Consider the following 14,842-nt stretch of genomic DNA (forward strand, 5'->3'; position numbering starts at 1 on the left):
GCTCAAAAGTATCCTATGATTAAAGGAAAGAATTGAAGATATGCAAGATAACACATGACCATACAAATTTAAAGAGTTTTCAAGGTAAAGAAAACTATCTTTTTGTACTATTCCTTCCTAGACGGTTGTATGTTCAGAAATACTCAATACGATTTGTGATGAGCCTTGACTACTTCAAGGCATTACATGTGTTTACTTCAGTAGAATTAAGGATGTTATACAAAATTAACAGATTACAAGAGGTATCCATGTAACCCAGAAAAGTTATCTGCTTTAGGTTCATTTTAACAACTTAAGGTTTTCTTTGCAGATCTTGGATTCATTTGAAAATTTATAAGTGATAGAATTCTGAAAGGTATTCTATATATTATCTTCTCCAAAAAAATCTAAGGTAGATATTATTTCTTACAAATGAGGAAACTAAAACACCACAAAATGTTAGAAAATTTAAGTGAATAGGCAAGACAGGATCTCAAGCTAAGTGACCCCAAACTACCACCAGGATATTGTCCTCATTAAAATCACCATAACACTACAGACAAGTGAAGATTGTGCTCCCATTTATCACAGCCAGGCAACAGAAAAAACACAAACCTCTCTCAGGCCCTCTAATTTGAAGTACTCAAGCCTCCTGGAGCAACCAACAACCCACTCCTCCTAGGTCTCCATCCTACTCAGGCCCAGCTAGAGCTCTGCCCTGCCTGCAGTCTGGGCTCAACCTGCCTCTGCTAATAAACGGCACTCTTGTAAAACCCGGCAGCAGCAGGAGCAGCAGATTTTTTTTTAATTGAAATATAGTTGATTTACAATGCTGTGTTAGTTTCAGCTGTACAGCAAAGTGATTCAGTTATACATATACATATTCTTTTCTCAGACTCTTTTCCATTATAGGCTATTACAAGATATTGAATACAGTTCCCTGTGCTATATAGTAGGTCCTTGTTGTTTATTTTATAAATAGTAGTGTGTATCTGTTAATCCCAAACTCCTGATTTATCCCTCCTCCCGCCTTTCCCCTTTGGTAACCATAAGTTTGTTTTCTATGTCTGTAAGTCAGCAGCTTTTTTACTAAAAGCCCAAAGTTGAAGTGTTAGAGGAAAGAAATTCCTTTCCATATAAATCTAAAAGCCCTTACATTTCACATAGCTGGCTTTTAAGAATTTTGACTAACTAGATTTATGTACACCTTTTTGAGTTTTGAGAACAAAATTTGGCACTAAATGAAGACCTAGCCCTCAAATACAAAGATGACACAAAGTTAGGAGACAAATCAGTGCTGTATCACAGTCAAGATGTGTTGCCGTACTACAAAATGGGATAAAAGTACCAACAGGTGCAATTAGGTTCAAAAACTAATTATACTGAAAAGAATCATTTGAAAAGCTATTAAATAGAAAAACTGAATAAGCAACAACTAATTCCACAAATTATAAAGCAGCTATAGAGTGTAAGGCTCTGTACTAAAAACTTCAAACACAGCTAGCTAGATAGACACTGTAACTGCACTCAAAATACCAACAGGGCACTGGGGGAGATATAAACAAGTGGATAAACAACTTTAACAAAGTGTGGTACGAAGTAAAGGGAAGAGGAGGATGCTATGAGATCACAGAGCCAAAGCTAGTAACCTAGCTTAAGGAGATAAGTTAAGGGTACTCAGAGGAAGTGATGTTTCAATTGAGAGCAAAAGGACAAACAGGAGTTAGCCAGGGGAAAATGGAAGGAAGGGAAGGAAATGCATTAAGCTGGGAGAAGGCTCTGAAATATGAGAGGATAGTACTAAAGAAAATGAAACAAGTTCAGTATTGAGATATAAAGTGAAAGGCAGAGGGGGCAAGAGTTGGGCTACTAGAAAAATATAAAGGAACCAGGTGACACAGGGCCTTACAACGATAAGCAGTTTGAATTTAATCCTGAAGGTTCCAGGAAGCCACTTATGAATTTTAAAGAACTCAGTGGCTTAATTATACCCCCTCTTAAGCAAAGGAGAATACTGGAAAACATTTTAACGGCTTTATCTTTCTCACATATTAGCAATGACCTGTTGGAAATACAATAGAAAAAAAAAAAAAAACGGATCCCACTTACAATTAAGATAAAAAGTCTAGAATAAAGAAGAGTCATAGTAACAATCAATTTGTAAGATCTATGTGAAGAAAACTAAAATCTTTCTCAAAGGCATAAATGAAAATTTGGGAAACTGGACACAGTGTTATAGAAAAGAAACGCACAACATTATAACATTGTCAGTTCTTCACAAATTAATTTGAAGATTAAATACAGTTCCACCAAAATCCAAATCCAAAATCCTTAGAAAATCATGAAGATGCAAAGTAATGAGGGGGATCTTGACTACCAGATGAGAAAATAAATATAAAACACTATGAACAAAAGATCAGTGAATAGAATAGATTTTCCAAAAGGAAGTCTTCATGGAATAATTTAGTGTATAATAAAAGAGGGAGGCATACCAAATATTATCACTGTTTATTATCTTTTCTTTTATCACCCAACCTGTAATTATCTATTTGTTATTTATTTTATGTCTGTCTGTCTCAACTAGACTGCAAGCCACGAGAGGGAAGGTACCATGCCTATTTAATTCACTGTATACCTAGCACCTACAATGCCTGGCATATGACAGGCACACAATAAATATTTGTTGAATAAATAAATTAAGCAATGGGAGCTAAGAGATCATTCAACAAGTGACATCTGGACAACTGGAAGACAATAGAAAAATTAATTTAGATTATCCCCTCATACTGCATACCAAAATACTTTCCAGATGGTTTTAAAATGTAAATATATAAAAAATTTCAAACCAAAAAAATAAAGTATACATGAATATTTACCTAGTCCAGTGGTCTGCAAACTACAGCCTGCAGGCCAAATCAGCCATGCGCATTAGTCTACTATCTCTGGCTGTTTACACACTACAACACCAGAGTTGAGTACAGTTGTCCCTCAGTATCTGCAGGGGACTGGTTCCAGGACCTCCTGCATATACCAAAATCCACAAATGCTCAAGTCCCTTATATAAAATGGTGCAGTACAATGAATAGTTTACCCACTATATCCGCGGATGCCAAACTCACAAATATGGAGGGTCAGCTAAAGTTGTAACAGAGACCATGGCAGGCAAGGACAAAAGTATTATCTGAATGTTTACAGAAAAAGGTTGCCAATCCCTGATCTCTCTTAACAGGTGTGGGCTTTCTAAACCCAATCCTGTCTGGACATCACAATCGCCTGTGAAACTCAGACTTAAGGACTCCCAATTAAATCCCAGTAGGAATCGATCAAAAACATAACTGTAAGAGCTAAAACTTTAAAATGCTTAGAAGAAAACATAATTGTAAATCTTCATGACCTTGGATTAGGCAATGATTTCTTAGCTATGACACCAAAAGCAAAAGCAGCCAAAGAAAAAATAAATTGGACTTCATCAAAATTAAAACTTTTGTATATCAAAGGACATTATCAGGACTTCCCTGGTGGTCCAATGGTTAAGACTCCGTGCTCCCAATGCAGGGGGCCTAGGTTCAATCCCCGGTCAGGGAACTAGATCCCACATGCTGCAACTAGGAGCCCGCATGCTGCAACTAAGACCTGGCACAGCCAAATAAATAATTTTTTTTTTTTTAAAAAGGGACATTATCAAGAAAGTGAAAATACAACACACAGAATGACAGAAAATATTTGCAATCTATAAATCTGGCATAATTCATTAAGAAATAGAATCCAACAATTTCACCTATGAGTATTTATCTGAAGGAAACAAAATCACTATCTCAAAAAAATATCTGCACCTCCATGTTCATTGCAGCATTATTTAAATAGCCAAGACATGAAAACAACTTAAGTGTCCATCAAGAGATGAAAGGATAACAGAGCAACTAAGCCCGTGCACCACAACTACTGAGCCTGTGCTCTAGAGCCCGCAAGCCACAACTACTGAGCCTGCATGCCACAACTACTGAAGCCCGCGCACCTAGAGCCTGTACTCTGCAACAAGAGAAGCCACCGCAATGAGAAGCCCGCGCACCGCAACAAAGAGTAGTCCCCGCTCACCACAACTAGAGAAAGCCTGCATGCAGCAACGAAGACCCAACGCAGCCAAAAATAAATTAATTTTTTAAAAAAAGAAAGAAAAAAGAAGAGATGAAAGGATAAATCAATAGTAACATAAATCAGGATGTTGATTGCCATTGGGAGTAAAAAGCTAGTGACTTGGAGGGTGCACAATGGGAGCCTCTGGGTACCACAAATGTTCTATTTCTTGATTTAGGTTGTATTTACACAAATCTATTCTCTTTATGAAAATTCAGTAGGCTTTACACTTACCACTTGCATACTTTACTAAATGAATCTTATACTTTAATAAGTATGCTTAAAAATTAAAAATGAAGTTAACAGTAATTATCTTTCCTGTATTTTCTACTATGCACATATAGTATTTTTATAATTAAAATAATTTATTTTTTAATAGAAAAAATAACTAATCAAATACAAACAAAAGAGACCTGTCTTATAATAGCCCTAGGAGTCTTAAGGTGAGACATGAATAAAACCTGGCCACCAACTTAATGCAACAGGACACAGAAAAGGTAACCTAAAATACTGCTCTGGCCAGACATGTCTGAAGGAATATATTGAGATATGTGGGCCACATTTTCAGAGTGACATTCAGAAAGCAGACTGTAATCTCAAGAAGGGAAGTAGTTCAAGGATCTAGAAACCATGTCATAAGATTTGACTGATAAGACAAGAGACAGTTGACATTGAGGAGAGAGTAACAACATCCCAGCACTCTGTGTCTAGCATACAGATGGCACCAAGAAATATTTGGGGAATGAATGAACGGATGAATGGGAGAAATATGTCTTTAATGTTTTAAAGGTTGTCAAATGGAATTGGGACAAGGAGGCAACCAGTAATATGATAAATGAATAAATGACTATATAAATGAATAAGATATACTTTAAAAACTCTCATAAGCACAACGAGAACTAGAGTTATATAAGTTGTGCCTGGGGAAAGAGTCAAGATGAATGAGGAGAAGTTACAGAAAAGCTCTACTTGAAGAATTCTACTTAAAGAATTTTCTAGCAATTAGGGCTATACAAAAATGAACAGGATGCCTCAAAAAGAAGCAATAAAGGCAGAAACTACCTTCCCACCTGACATTTAACTACATAACCCAGAGGTCCTCTTCAGCTCTATTATTCTATGATCCCATGAAATGTTATCTTCATATCTTGCTGCACAGCAAATAATTAACAACTTGAGTTCCTTTGAAAACAGTATCCATAAGCAGTATCTTACTAAATTAAGATAATTTACCTTAGTGACTTACCTGCATACTATAAATCAAATTTCAACAGCTTTCTTTGAAACATCATGATGAAAGCAGTAGCTCATATTTTCTAAGACCCTCTAGATATTCAGAATATCCAGAGAAAAGGTAGTTAAGTCCAGGATAACCATAACCATCCCTGGTTATCTATAGAGGCCCTCTGCACAATCTTAGAAAAATCAAAACTGCGTTTTCTGGAATTCAAAGCACTGAAATCAGACTGAGCCCTTTGCCATTGTTATTATAAGTGAGTCTTCCCAAAAATCAAAATGGTTTTAGTAATTATACATAGAGTTGAGTTCATCCCATTCCTATTCACTGACTGGAATCCACCACCCCTAGCATTTCGATATTAATATTTCAATTACTCCCAGCATAGCCCTACATTTATATAACATTTCTTATAATTTTCAAAGGACTTTCTCGTATTATATAATAACTTATCTGAGCCTCATAGATGACATGTGAGGAAGGCAGAGTTAGGATGACTAATCCCATTCTACAGATGAGAAAAAGGAAATACCAAATTAAATGATTGATCCAGTACCATAGGATGAAACCAAAATCACAATCTAGTCTTTCCAGGTCACATTTTATTATTCATCTGGTATCCCATATGTTCATTAGTCCTACAACAGAACTGATCAAAATTCTTCTAAGTAACAGTTATGGAATAAAATGAGCTTCACTTCTTCACAAAGAGAAAGAAGATTGTTGCCAAAAAAGAACACACGCTTAGTTAAATGAAATCAAAACTATATAAGGAATTTAGATTTCCAGTTTAAAATGTTTACCCAACTGCTGTGAGAAAAATGCACAATCAGGAAAAGCACGTTTAATATTTCTAAGGGCTGGATTAAAATTTCAGCTGTAATTTCATTACTGTAATTATATTTTTAATGCATATTTATTAAACATCCATTCAAATACTGTGTTCACAATTATTCATGAGTGTTTTGTACATTTGTGTTGATTTTAACAAACTGTAAACAGTGGCCACTGACCAGAAATGTTCTCCTACAATGACAGAAGCCCATGCTAAGGTCACAGGCAGCCCGTTTATGCTCTATTATGTTCTATTCATACCCCAAAGAGAAATATTCAGCTGCTTTTTTCGAAAACTGCAATGGTCATCAATGACCCAAAAAGTCAGATTTACCAGTGACATTAAACACCTATGTTTGATTCAGTGATGAATAAACAAAGTGCAGAATAGAAGAAAATCAAATCTTAATTAAACTCTTTCTTTAAAAAAACAACATAAGCCATCATCAAGGAATGCATTTACTTTATTTATAAAGGGATGATTTAGGGGCCTTAAAAGGGTGCTTTTGATTTAAATAGAAAAATTATGAAAATTAAAACTAAATGCTTGCCGGTTATCATTCTTTTCCTTTCGAAGCTAGTTAATCTTAAATGTGCCAATGTGTGTAACTTTACAAAAGGAAAAAAAACAGTACTTAAATTTCATAACAAATCAGTAAAATACTGCCTAAAATTCTGAATAAAGCTATTCTGAAGTAATTATAGGCATGGCTTAGCATACTGAGTAACTCCTTAATATTCACCCTTTTCAAACACTATTTAATAATGAGAGCTAAGGGGTCTATTTTCTTTCAAACAATAAAGAAAAATAACATCTATTTGTTATGTTCATTTATTTCAAATTTTTTTACACAAATATATAAATAAGAATTTTTAAATGGAATCTACAGGAATTACATTTAAGATATAAATTGCATTATGAAGCTTTGAAGTAACTACGTTAAGAACTACATGTTCAGGCTTTAAAAATTGTTGAAAACTGGCACACCTGGTCAAGAATATGGATAGATAATGTGTTGAAAAGTATCTTCTAGGATGAGCTGAACGGAGAGAAGAAATAAGAAGGACAAGTAGGACAGTGAAAGAAGGTTATGAAAAAAGATTTTGGAGATTAAAGTATGAGGTACCTCCAGCAGGGTACACATAAAAATGGGACCTCAACAGAGGACCTTAGGCAAGGAAGACAAAACACAGCAGGAAGAACAGACATATTCAAAAGGCTCTTAAAAGAGAAATTAGAACAAATCTTAGTCACAAGTAAGAAAAAAATATGTGTGGCCTAGGGAAACAGTATTAGATACAGTCAAGCTGAGGCTACATGGCCTTCTGTCAGAATTTATAGAGTGCATTATTGCACTGGGCCCTTGACATCTATTATTTCTGTGGTACTTTTGTGAAAAGACAAATCCAAAATAGGTAAAACCAGGACTTAAGTGGTTAAGAATCCATCTTGCAATTCAGGGGACACTGGTTAGATGCCTGGTCGGGGAACTAAGATCCCACATGCCGCAGGGCAACTAAGCCCGCACACCGCAAATGGAGAGAAGCCCACTTGGCGCAACTAAGACCCGACGCAGCCAAAAAAAAGTTAATTTTTTTTAAATAGTTAAACCCATTTAAATATTCATCATTTACTTAAACAAAGAGAATGACGCTCTTGAGGTATAACACAGTGCAAATCTACAGTAGATCAATATTCCATCTCTGGACTTCTAAAGTTCCTTTCTAATGGGTTCTACTCTTGAACCTACCCTATTTCATCTGCCCACCCTCCACCCCAGAACTACATCTGGGCACTAGCTATGCCATGTAATAAGTTGTGTTATGCTTAAAAAAAAAAAATTGACTGAAAGAAACCATTATCATGAAGTTAATCAGTCTCAGGAGCAGGCATGAACCTTCTTTTCTAATATAATAATAAACATTAACAGAAATCCAAGAAACATGAAGTTTCACACAGGGTGTTCATCTAATTGGGTAATAAAAGTCCGAAGTCCATTTTCTTAACCACTAATCTATACAGCCAATAAATAATACCAATTCATATGGCTGAGTTCTACTCACATTAATACCTAATCAAGATCTCCAATGTATGTACTAAAGAAGAGATTGTGAGCTAAAGGTAAATACGAATCTTCAGTTAATAGAGAGATCTAAAAATAACACTGAGATACAGAAGGACACTACAATGATAAGAAATCACAAGGTGTGACTGTCATATTACCTTGCCTCTATGAAATAAACTTAATTTCTGGGACGTCCCTGGTGGTCCAGCAGTTAAGACTCCGCGCTTCCACTGCAGGGGGCGCGGGTTCCATCCCTGGTCTGGGAACTAAGATCCCACATGCCACTCAGTGTGGCCAAAAAGTAAAAAAAAAAAAAAAAAAACAGAAAGAAAAAAAGAAACTTAATTTCTAAGGCTAGCTTAAGTAAAATAGATACGCTGATTTTAAGTTTTAGAAAACTTAGAAGCGTTCTCTTCCTTGGCTTCTCTCCAATTTCCCCTATGACCTCTCTAACTGCTCTCTGATGAGGTCACCTTCTGCTCATAAAACATCAGTTTTCCTCAAGAACTCATCCCTAGCCTTTTCTCCTTTTCATTCTACAAATATTCCAAGGCTAGTTCTTCCATTCTCATGGCTCTCAACACCTCATATTTCCTTTCTTAGACCCAGATCCCATATTTCCTACAACTACTTAGACTTATTTACCTGGAATTATCACTAACACCTCAAATTTAACATATCCAAAATGGAACCTCCCCCTGTAAAATGCCTCTGGCCTTACTTTTCATTTGTTTAGTTTCCTTTGATAGATGGAATTTGATGCCATTAAATTACCCAAACTAGGAAACCCAAATTGACCTTAACTCCTCTCTTTCCTTGTCTCCCCCAGATCCTGTCAATTTTACCAAAGCAGGGTCTCTGAATTCCCTCCTTTGCTGCCCTGCTCTCCATCTTTACCACAGCAGTAATTCAGGGCCTAAATCACTCTCCCTGAACTACTACAACTTCCTCCTAAATAATCACCAAGCTTCCAATATTCCCCCATCCAGGCATTCCTGACCTGTTTTTCAGGTAGCCACAGGGATAATCATGCTAAAATGGACCTGATCACTTCTCTTTTTAAGAAATCTTCAACAGTATCCCCCTGAGCCTACACATCTTTGCATACTATACAGGACTCTTCTAACCAGAATCCAGCCCACCTGCCAAGCTTCATCTCTAGGTGCTCCCCCTGAGGGACTATGCATACACCAATAAGGGCCAGGTGCAGCTCACTTCCACACTTTTGCTAAAAAGCCCTCCCCTCTCCAAGCAGAGCTGCTTTCTCCTCTGTAGTCCTACAACACTTCAGATGGGCCTAGATTATGGTGGTGTTAATGTTCATTGTCACAGTAAAGAGCTAGTAGAACACAGTGGCTGGTTAAGTTTGTGCTTCTGGAGGGAAAATGCCTGGGCTCAAACACCACTTAAGTGGCTATGCCTGTTTAGTCATTTATAAAATAGAGATGACAATACCTTTATAGATAGCACAGGGAACTCTACTCAATACTCTGTAATAACCTATATAGGGAAAGAATCTGAAAAAGAATGGATATATGTATATGTATAACTGAATCACTTTACTGAATCACTAAAGTGATTCAGTTTCACCTGAAACTAACACAACATTGTAAATCAACTATACTCCAATACAAAATTTTTTAAAAGAAACATTAAAAAATAAAAATTTTTAAAAATTTTAAAATAACTTTACAATAGAGTTTTTATGAAGATAAAATTATGAGAGAAAGAAACGGCTAGCAGACTGCCTGGAACACAGAAAGGGCTCAATAAACATTAGCTATTGTAATTCCATCTCCCAAGACTGTAAGCTATTCAAGGCCTGGGAGCCAATTTCATTCACTTTCCCCCTCCACACACTTAATACAAAACCTCAACTGAATTAGCAATCTCCAGGCATTTTCCACCCACACCATGACCACTCTGATTTCTAATAAAATGTTTCCCCATAACTATCTGGAGATTGAATAACAGTTACATTAAATGAAGATACACTTAGACCTAAAAGAAAACAAGCAGTAATATCAAAATTGACATATGTACTTAAATTATTTAAGATACCAAATTTTATTGATACTTTCAATTGTTTAATAATCTAACTAATGGAAATACATATATCCCAAAATGGAATTCATAAGTTGTACTTCCTAAGGAATTTAAAGTTAGGTGATCTGAATGAACAGCATTTTAGGACCCCTAAAGTTTTCACATTTCCAGTTTCCAAAATGTCTTAGAGCCAAGGCTGGCATTAAAGCTTAGATGGGGACTTCCCTGATGGTCCAGTGGCTAAGACTCCACGCTCCCAATGCAGGGGGCCCGGGTTCAATCCCTGGTCAGGGAGCTAGATCCCGCATGTTGCAACCAAGACCCGGTGCAGCCAAATAATAAATTAAGGAAAAAAGAAAAAGAAAGAAAGCTTAAATGAAGCATAAAAACAAAGAACATGCTCTTCCTTTCCCCTCATTCCTTTCCTTTATCTACTTCCTTCTTTTGTTTAACATTAAGTGTAATGTGCTTCCCTCACATTACACTGCAGTAAACAGTAGACTTGAAAAGATGAAAAAAAGGAGATAAAACAAATGTCAACAGTAAATAAGCCCCCCAAAACATCAAGAAAAGGATAGAAAACAAACTTAAATCAGACTCTAAATACTGGATAACGTTTCAACTTAAATTTTTCTTTTACTTAAAGAGGGGGAGGGAGCAACTTTAGTTACAATTAAATTGACCTCTACTCTAACTGCATTTTCATCAAATGTCCACATTCAAAACAAATTCTGCCACTTAACTAGCCAAATAACTTCTGCAACCTTGGGTTCCTCATCCCCAAAATGAGGATAATGGGAATTAAACAAGATAAGCACTTAGCATATTGCATGACCCAGAACAAACATTAAGGCTCATGTTGTTATGCTAATGTTCCTTAAATCCTAATTTTCATAAATGATGGCACATGCATTGAACGGAATTCTATTTTAACCATTTAAAACATGAGGTACAGGGACTTCCCTGGCAGTCCAGTGGTTAAGACTCTGCGCTTCCAAGTCAGGGAGGGCCCGTTCAATTCCTGGTTGGGGAACTAAGATCCCACATGCCTTGTGGCGGCCAAAAAAAAGAGGCAGTTCTACACGTATTGATATGGAATGATCGCCAAGATATACTACATGAAAAAAAAAAGGACCAGAACAATGTGTATAGTATATTACCACTTCTATTCTTCTTTAATTCAGGTATTTATAAATATATATGGTGGATATATACAGAATGTCTCTGGAAGAATACATAAGAAACAAGTATGAGAAGTTGCCTCTGGGAAGGAAAACTAAGTGGCTGTGGGACAGGGGTGGAAGAAAGTCAACATTTTACCAAATTCCTTCTTGTACCTTTTGAATTTTGTGTTATTTGCTTGTATAGCCTATTCCAAAATTTTTTTTAAATAGTTTATATTAAGATCGAAACCTCATGCTACCAAAATATTCCATTATACAGTAAGTGGATTATGCTAAACTTTACAGTAAAACCTAAGGTGACTTAATCACAGTTTTGGTATTAATTTCAACTCTATTTATGATAATAATCAAAGACTGATAGAGTTTTAGCTAAATTGCCAATGAGAATCAGTTTATAAAGATGTATAAGGGTGGGGTGCCTGGAGATTTTTTTTAAAAAGGAAAGCGTAATATGTGGATGAGGGAGCAATAAGAATAACGTCATTCATTCATTCAAAAAATATATCTGCCCATCAGGCGCCAAACACTGTGCTAAGTGCTGAGGAAACAATGACACCCAGTCCTTGCCTTTGAGTAGCCCGCAATTTAGTGGGAGTATATGAATACAGTAAAACTAGCACTCCTGTGGCCTTGGTTACTCAAAATACAGGTTCATTTATTCATGAATAACAATTTGAAAGAATGAATGAATGATGCAAGCCCGGTGACAAAATACGCCTCGCTGAAGCCTTTAGGACTTGAAAAGAACACAAAGAATCGATCCCTCAATCTGAGAATGTCTGTACACTTGCATTCCCGCAATCCAGAGAGCCCGCGGGGCCTGCAGATGTCAGAGGTACAGTCCCGGCTCACCAGCCTGGAGAGCTTGGGATGGGGCAGGTTGGAAGAGTTCCCAGGCCTCAACCCCACACTTGAATCCCTTCAAGCGAGGTACTCCCCACACCTGGGTTTACAGGTCTCTACTCTCTAACAGCCAGTAGGGAACGACCCCTGGGTCGACATCTAACCCTCAAAATGAAAGTCACTCTGGGCCACCTCCCTCAGTGCTCCTTCAAGAGCAGGCAGTAACAGCGGTGCAAGAGAGGGTGGAACTCCTTTCGAAGAAACCTCTCGAAAACCGTGAACCAAGGAGGCAGTTTGGGGAGCTCGAGGAGGGAGGGTGACTGCCCCGAGACTGCCCCGGTCATAAGCAGTCGTCTCGGCTTACTCCAGATACAGTCACTAACCTTTACAAAAGGGGTTTCCAGGGGCGGTGACCGAAGGGGGGAGAGCAGCGGCCCAAGCCCTGCACCGGACACATCTTCCTCTCAGCCGGCTCGGCGCTAAGCGCAGGGTAACCAAGGGCGACCAAGAGGCCGCCATCTTGAGCTCCGTACAGGGGAAGGAAGAGGAAAACTTTATTGAAACCCAGAAGAGAGACGGTAGCACAGACAAATCCAGCTGTGCTCACGGAAGGCTCCGCCCGACAGAACGAAAGGGAGCAGCGGAAGAACGCGACCTCTAGTAGCGCGAGGGCAAGCTGGTCTCCGGTGCCCTTCGATCCCTCCGGGCAGAGCAAACCGGGACTACGACTCCCAGCATGCAGTGCGGCGGCGCGGGGGCCGGACGAAGGGACGGGGCGGAGGGCAGCTTTAGGCTGGGGGCAGGGGCAGTTGTCCGCCCAGCAGCTGCAGCAGCGGATCTAAAAACACTTTCTAGGAGTTAGAACGTGTTTGCGGCGTGTATTCAAGTAACCACTCCTGAGCCTTTTCGGTTAGTGTACCTGATCGAGATTCCAAAACCTAAATAAAGTGTAGGTGGTCCAGTGGGCCTTCATATTTTAACGAAATATTGTTAGCTCCGTAAACGGTATCCCCAATTTATTTGCCTCCAGCGTCCAACGCATCTTTGGCAGAGTACGTGAAATGTGCTCCTACCACTTTTGCTTTCTGTATTTCAAGAGCATAAATCATTTTCAATGTGGCATACACTCAAATGTTTTGAAAGAACATTGAAAATTTGTGTAACATGCGAAAGCCAATGGCCCGAGATGAACAAGTAGATAGAGTGGCTGTGGGATAGTGTATCTAAGGAGGAATTTCTAAGTGATCTGCCCTAATTTGATTAAACAAAAAATGTTTTGAGTCACTATGATAACTGTATTGGGAATACAAACTGCTGTCCAGAAGAGGCAGGCAATCTGGTAAGGACGGATAAAGAAAGCCACCAAAGATTCTACTAGGTGTTCTGGAATCAGTGAAAGACCACTTTGGCTGGGAAATCAGGAAGGCCTTCTAGAAGCTTTACTTTTAACAGGAAATGAAGACCTTCCAAGAACAGGGAATAGAGTGAGCTAAGGCAGGCAGGCAAGAAAATCTGGACTAGGGACTTTCTTGGCAGTCCAGTGGTTAAGACTGCGCTTCCGCTGCAGCAGGCACGGCTTCCATCCCTGGTCGGGGGAACTATGATCCCGGGTGGCGCAGTGGGGAAAAAAAAATAAAAATAAAAAAACTGGATTACAGGAAGGAGAAAGCCACGTTTCAGACTACACTAGAAAGAGTTCCAGGAAGTTAGGTAGTTGGTCTACAATAGAAGATTCCAAAGAAACAGGAAAAGGAGAGCATATAGCATGGTATAATATTTTGGAGATTTCTCTACTGACTCTGTCAAACCGTTTATAGAAAAATTATTTTGATTGTGTCTTTCAAAATGTCATTTCACATTTTTTTCTATCTTTAATTCCATTGTCTGACACGACAAACTATTCCTCCATGTTTGTTTCATTTAATGTTACTAATTTTTGGTGTGATGCTTTGTGAAAGGCCTTTTGAAAAAACTGGACTGTTTCTTCCTTGACTTACATATTCATTACACTCAAGACTTTCAGAGAGTGTCTGGGTATCATTTTGCTTGCTCTGGTAAAACAACTGCTTGTCTTGGTCTTGGTCAATGAAATTACCTCTTAATAGAGATTCCAAAGGCTTAATAATTATGGAAGTGAAATAGGAACTCATTGATAGTTTAATGCCAAATTGACAGGAAGATCTGCAGGAAATTTTCACATGACTGTGCAAGTGGACAGAAACATGGCAAATGAACTTTACTGTGTACAAGTATGAGGTAACTTGGAAATAATTTAAATTACATTTGTTGTATTCAAGAGAATTTATTATGACCAGAAAACTAATTAAGTAGCCACTGTAAACTATTTTATTAAAATACCAATCCCAAACTCCTGCCGTTCCTGCAATTGCTAAAACAAAAACAAAAAAAAAGCCCTAAAAGGAATTTTGAACATTATCAGAAAAAGTAAATCAGAAAATCACAAAGCGTTATCTTTTCCTACTAAAAAATCTCCCTAGAGAAGTGCCAAGTAGTTCTGG

At 37.8% G+C, this 14,842-nt stretch overlaps 1 protein-coding gene across 4 annotated transcripts in view; it reads right to left on the reverse strand.

Moving 5' to 3' along the window:
- Positions 1–13,014, reverse strand: part of AFG1L (AFG1 like ATPase) — a 232,073-nt gene extending 219,059 nt beyond the window's left edge. For all 4 annotated transcript variants that reach the window (XR_009005237.1, XR_009005236.1, XR_009005235.1 and 1 more), the window contains exon 1: positions 12,707–13,014. Coding sequence is in view for 1 of the 4 variants with exons in the window: in XM_007198446.2 (XP_007198508.2) it covers positions 12,707–12,842 (136 nt within the window). In the remaining 3 variants the exon portion in view is untranslated. The remainder of the gene's footprint in view (positions 1–12,706) is intronic.
- Positions 13,015–14,842: the final 1,828 nt, after the last annotated feature.

Source organism: Balaenoptera acutorostrata, chromosome 14 (genome assembly GCF_949987535.1).
Source record: "Balaenoptera acutorostrata chromosome 14, mBalAcu1.1, whole genome shotgun sequence".
Taxonomy (NCBI): Eukaryota; Metazoa; Chordata; class Mammalia; order Artiodactyla; family Balaenopteridae; genus Balaenoptera; species Balaenoptera acutorostrata.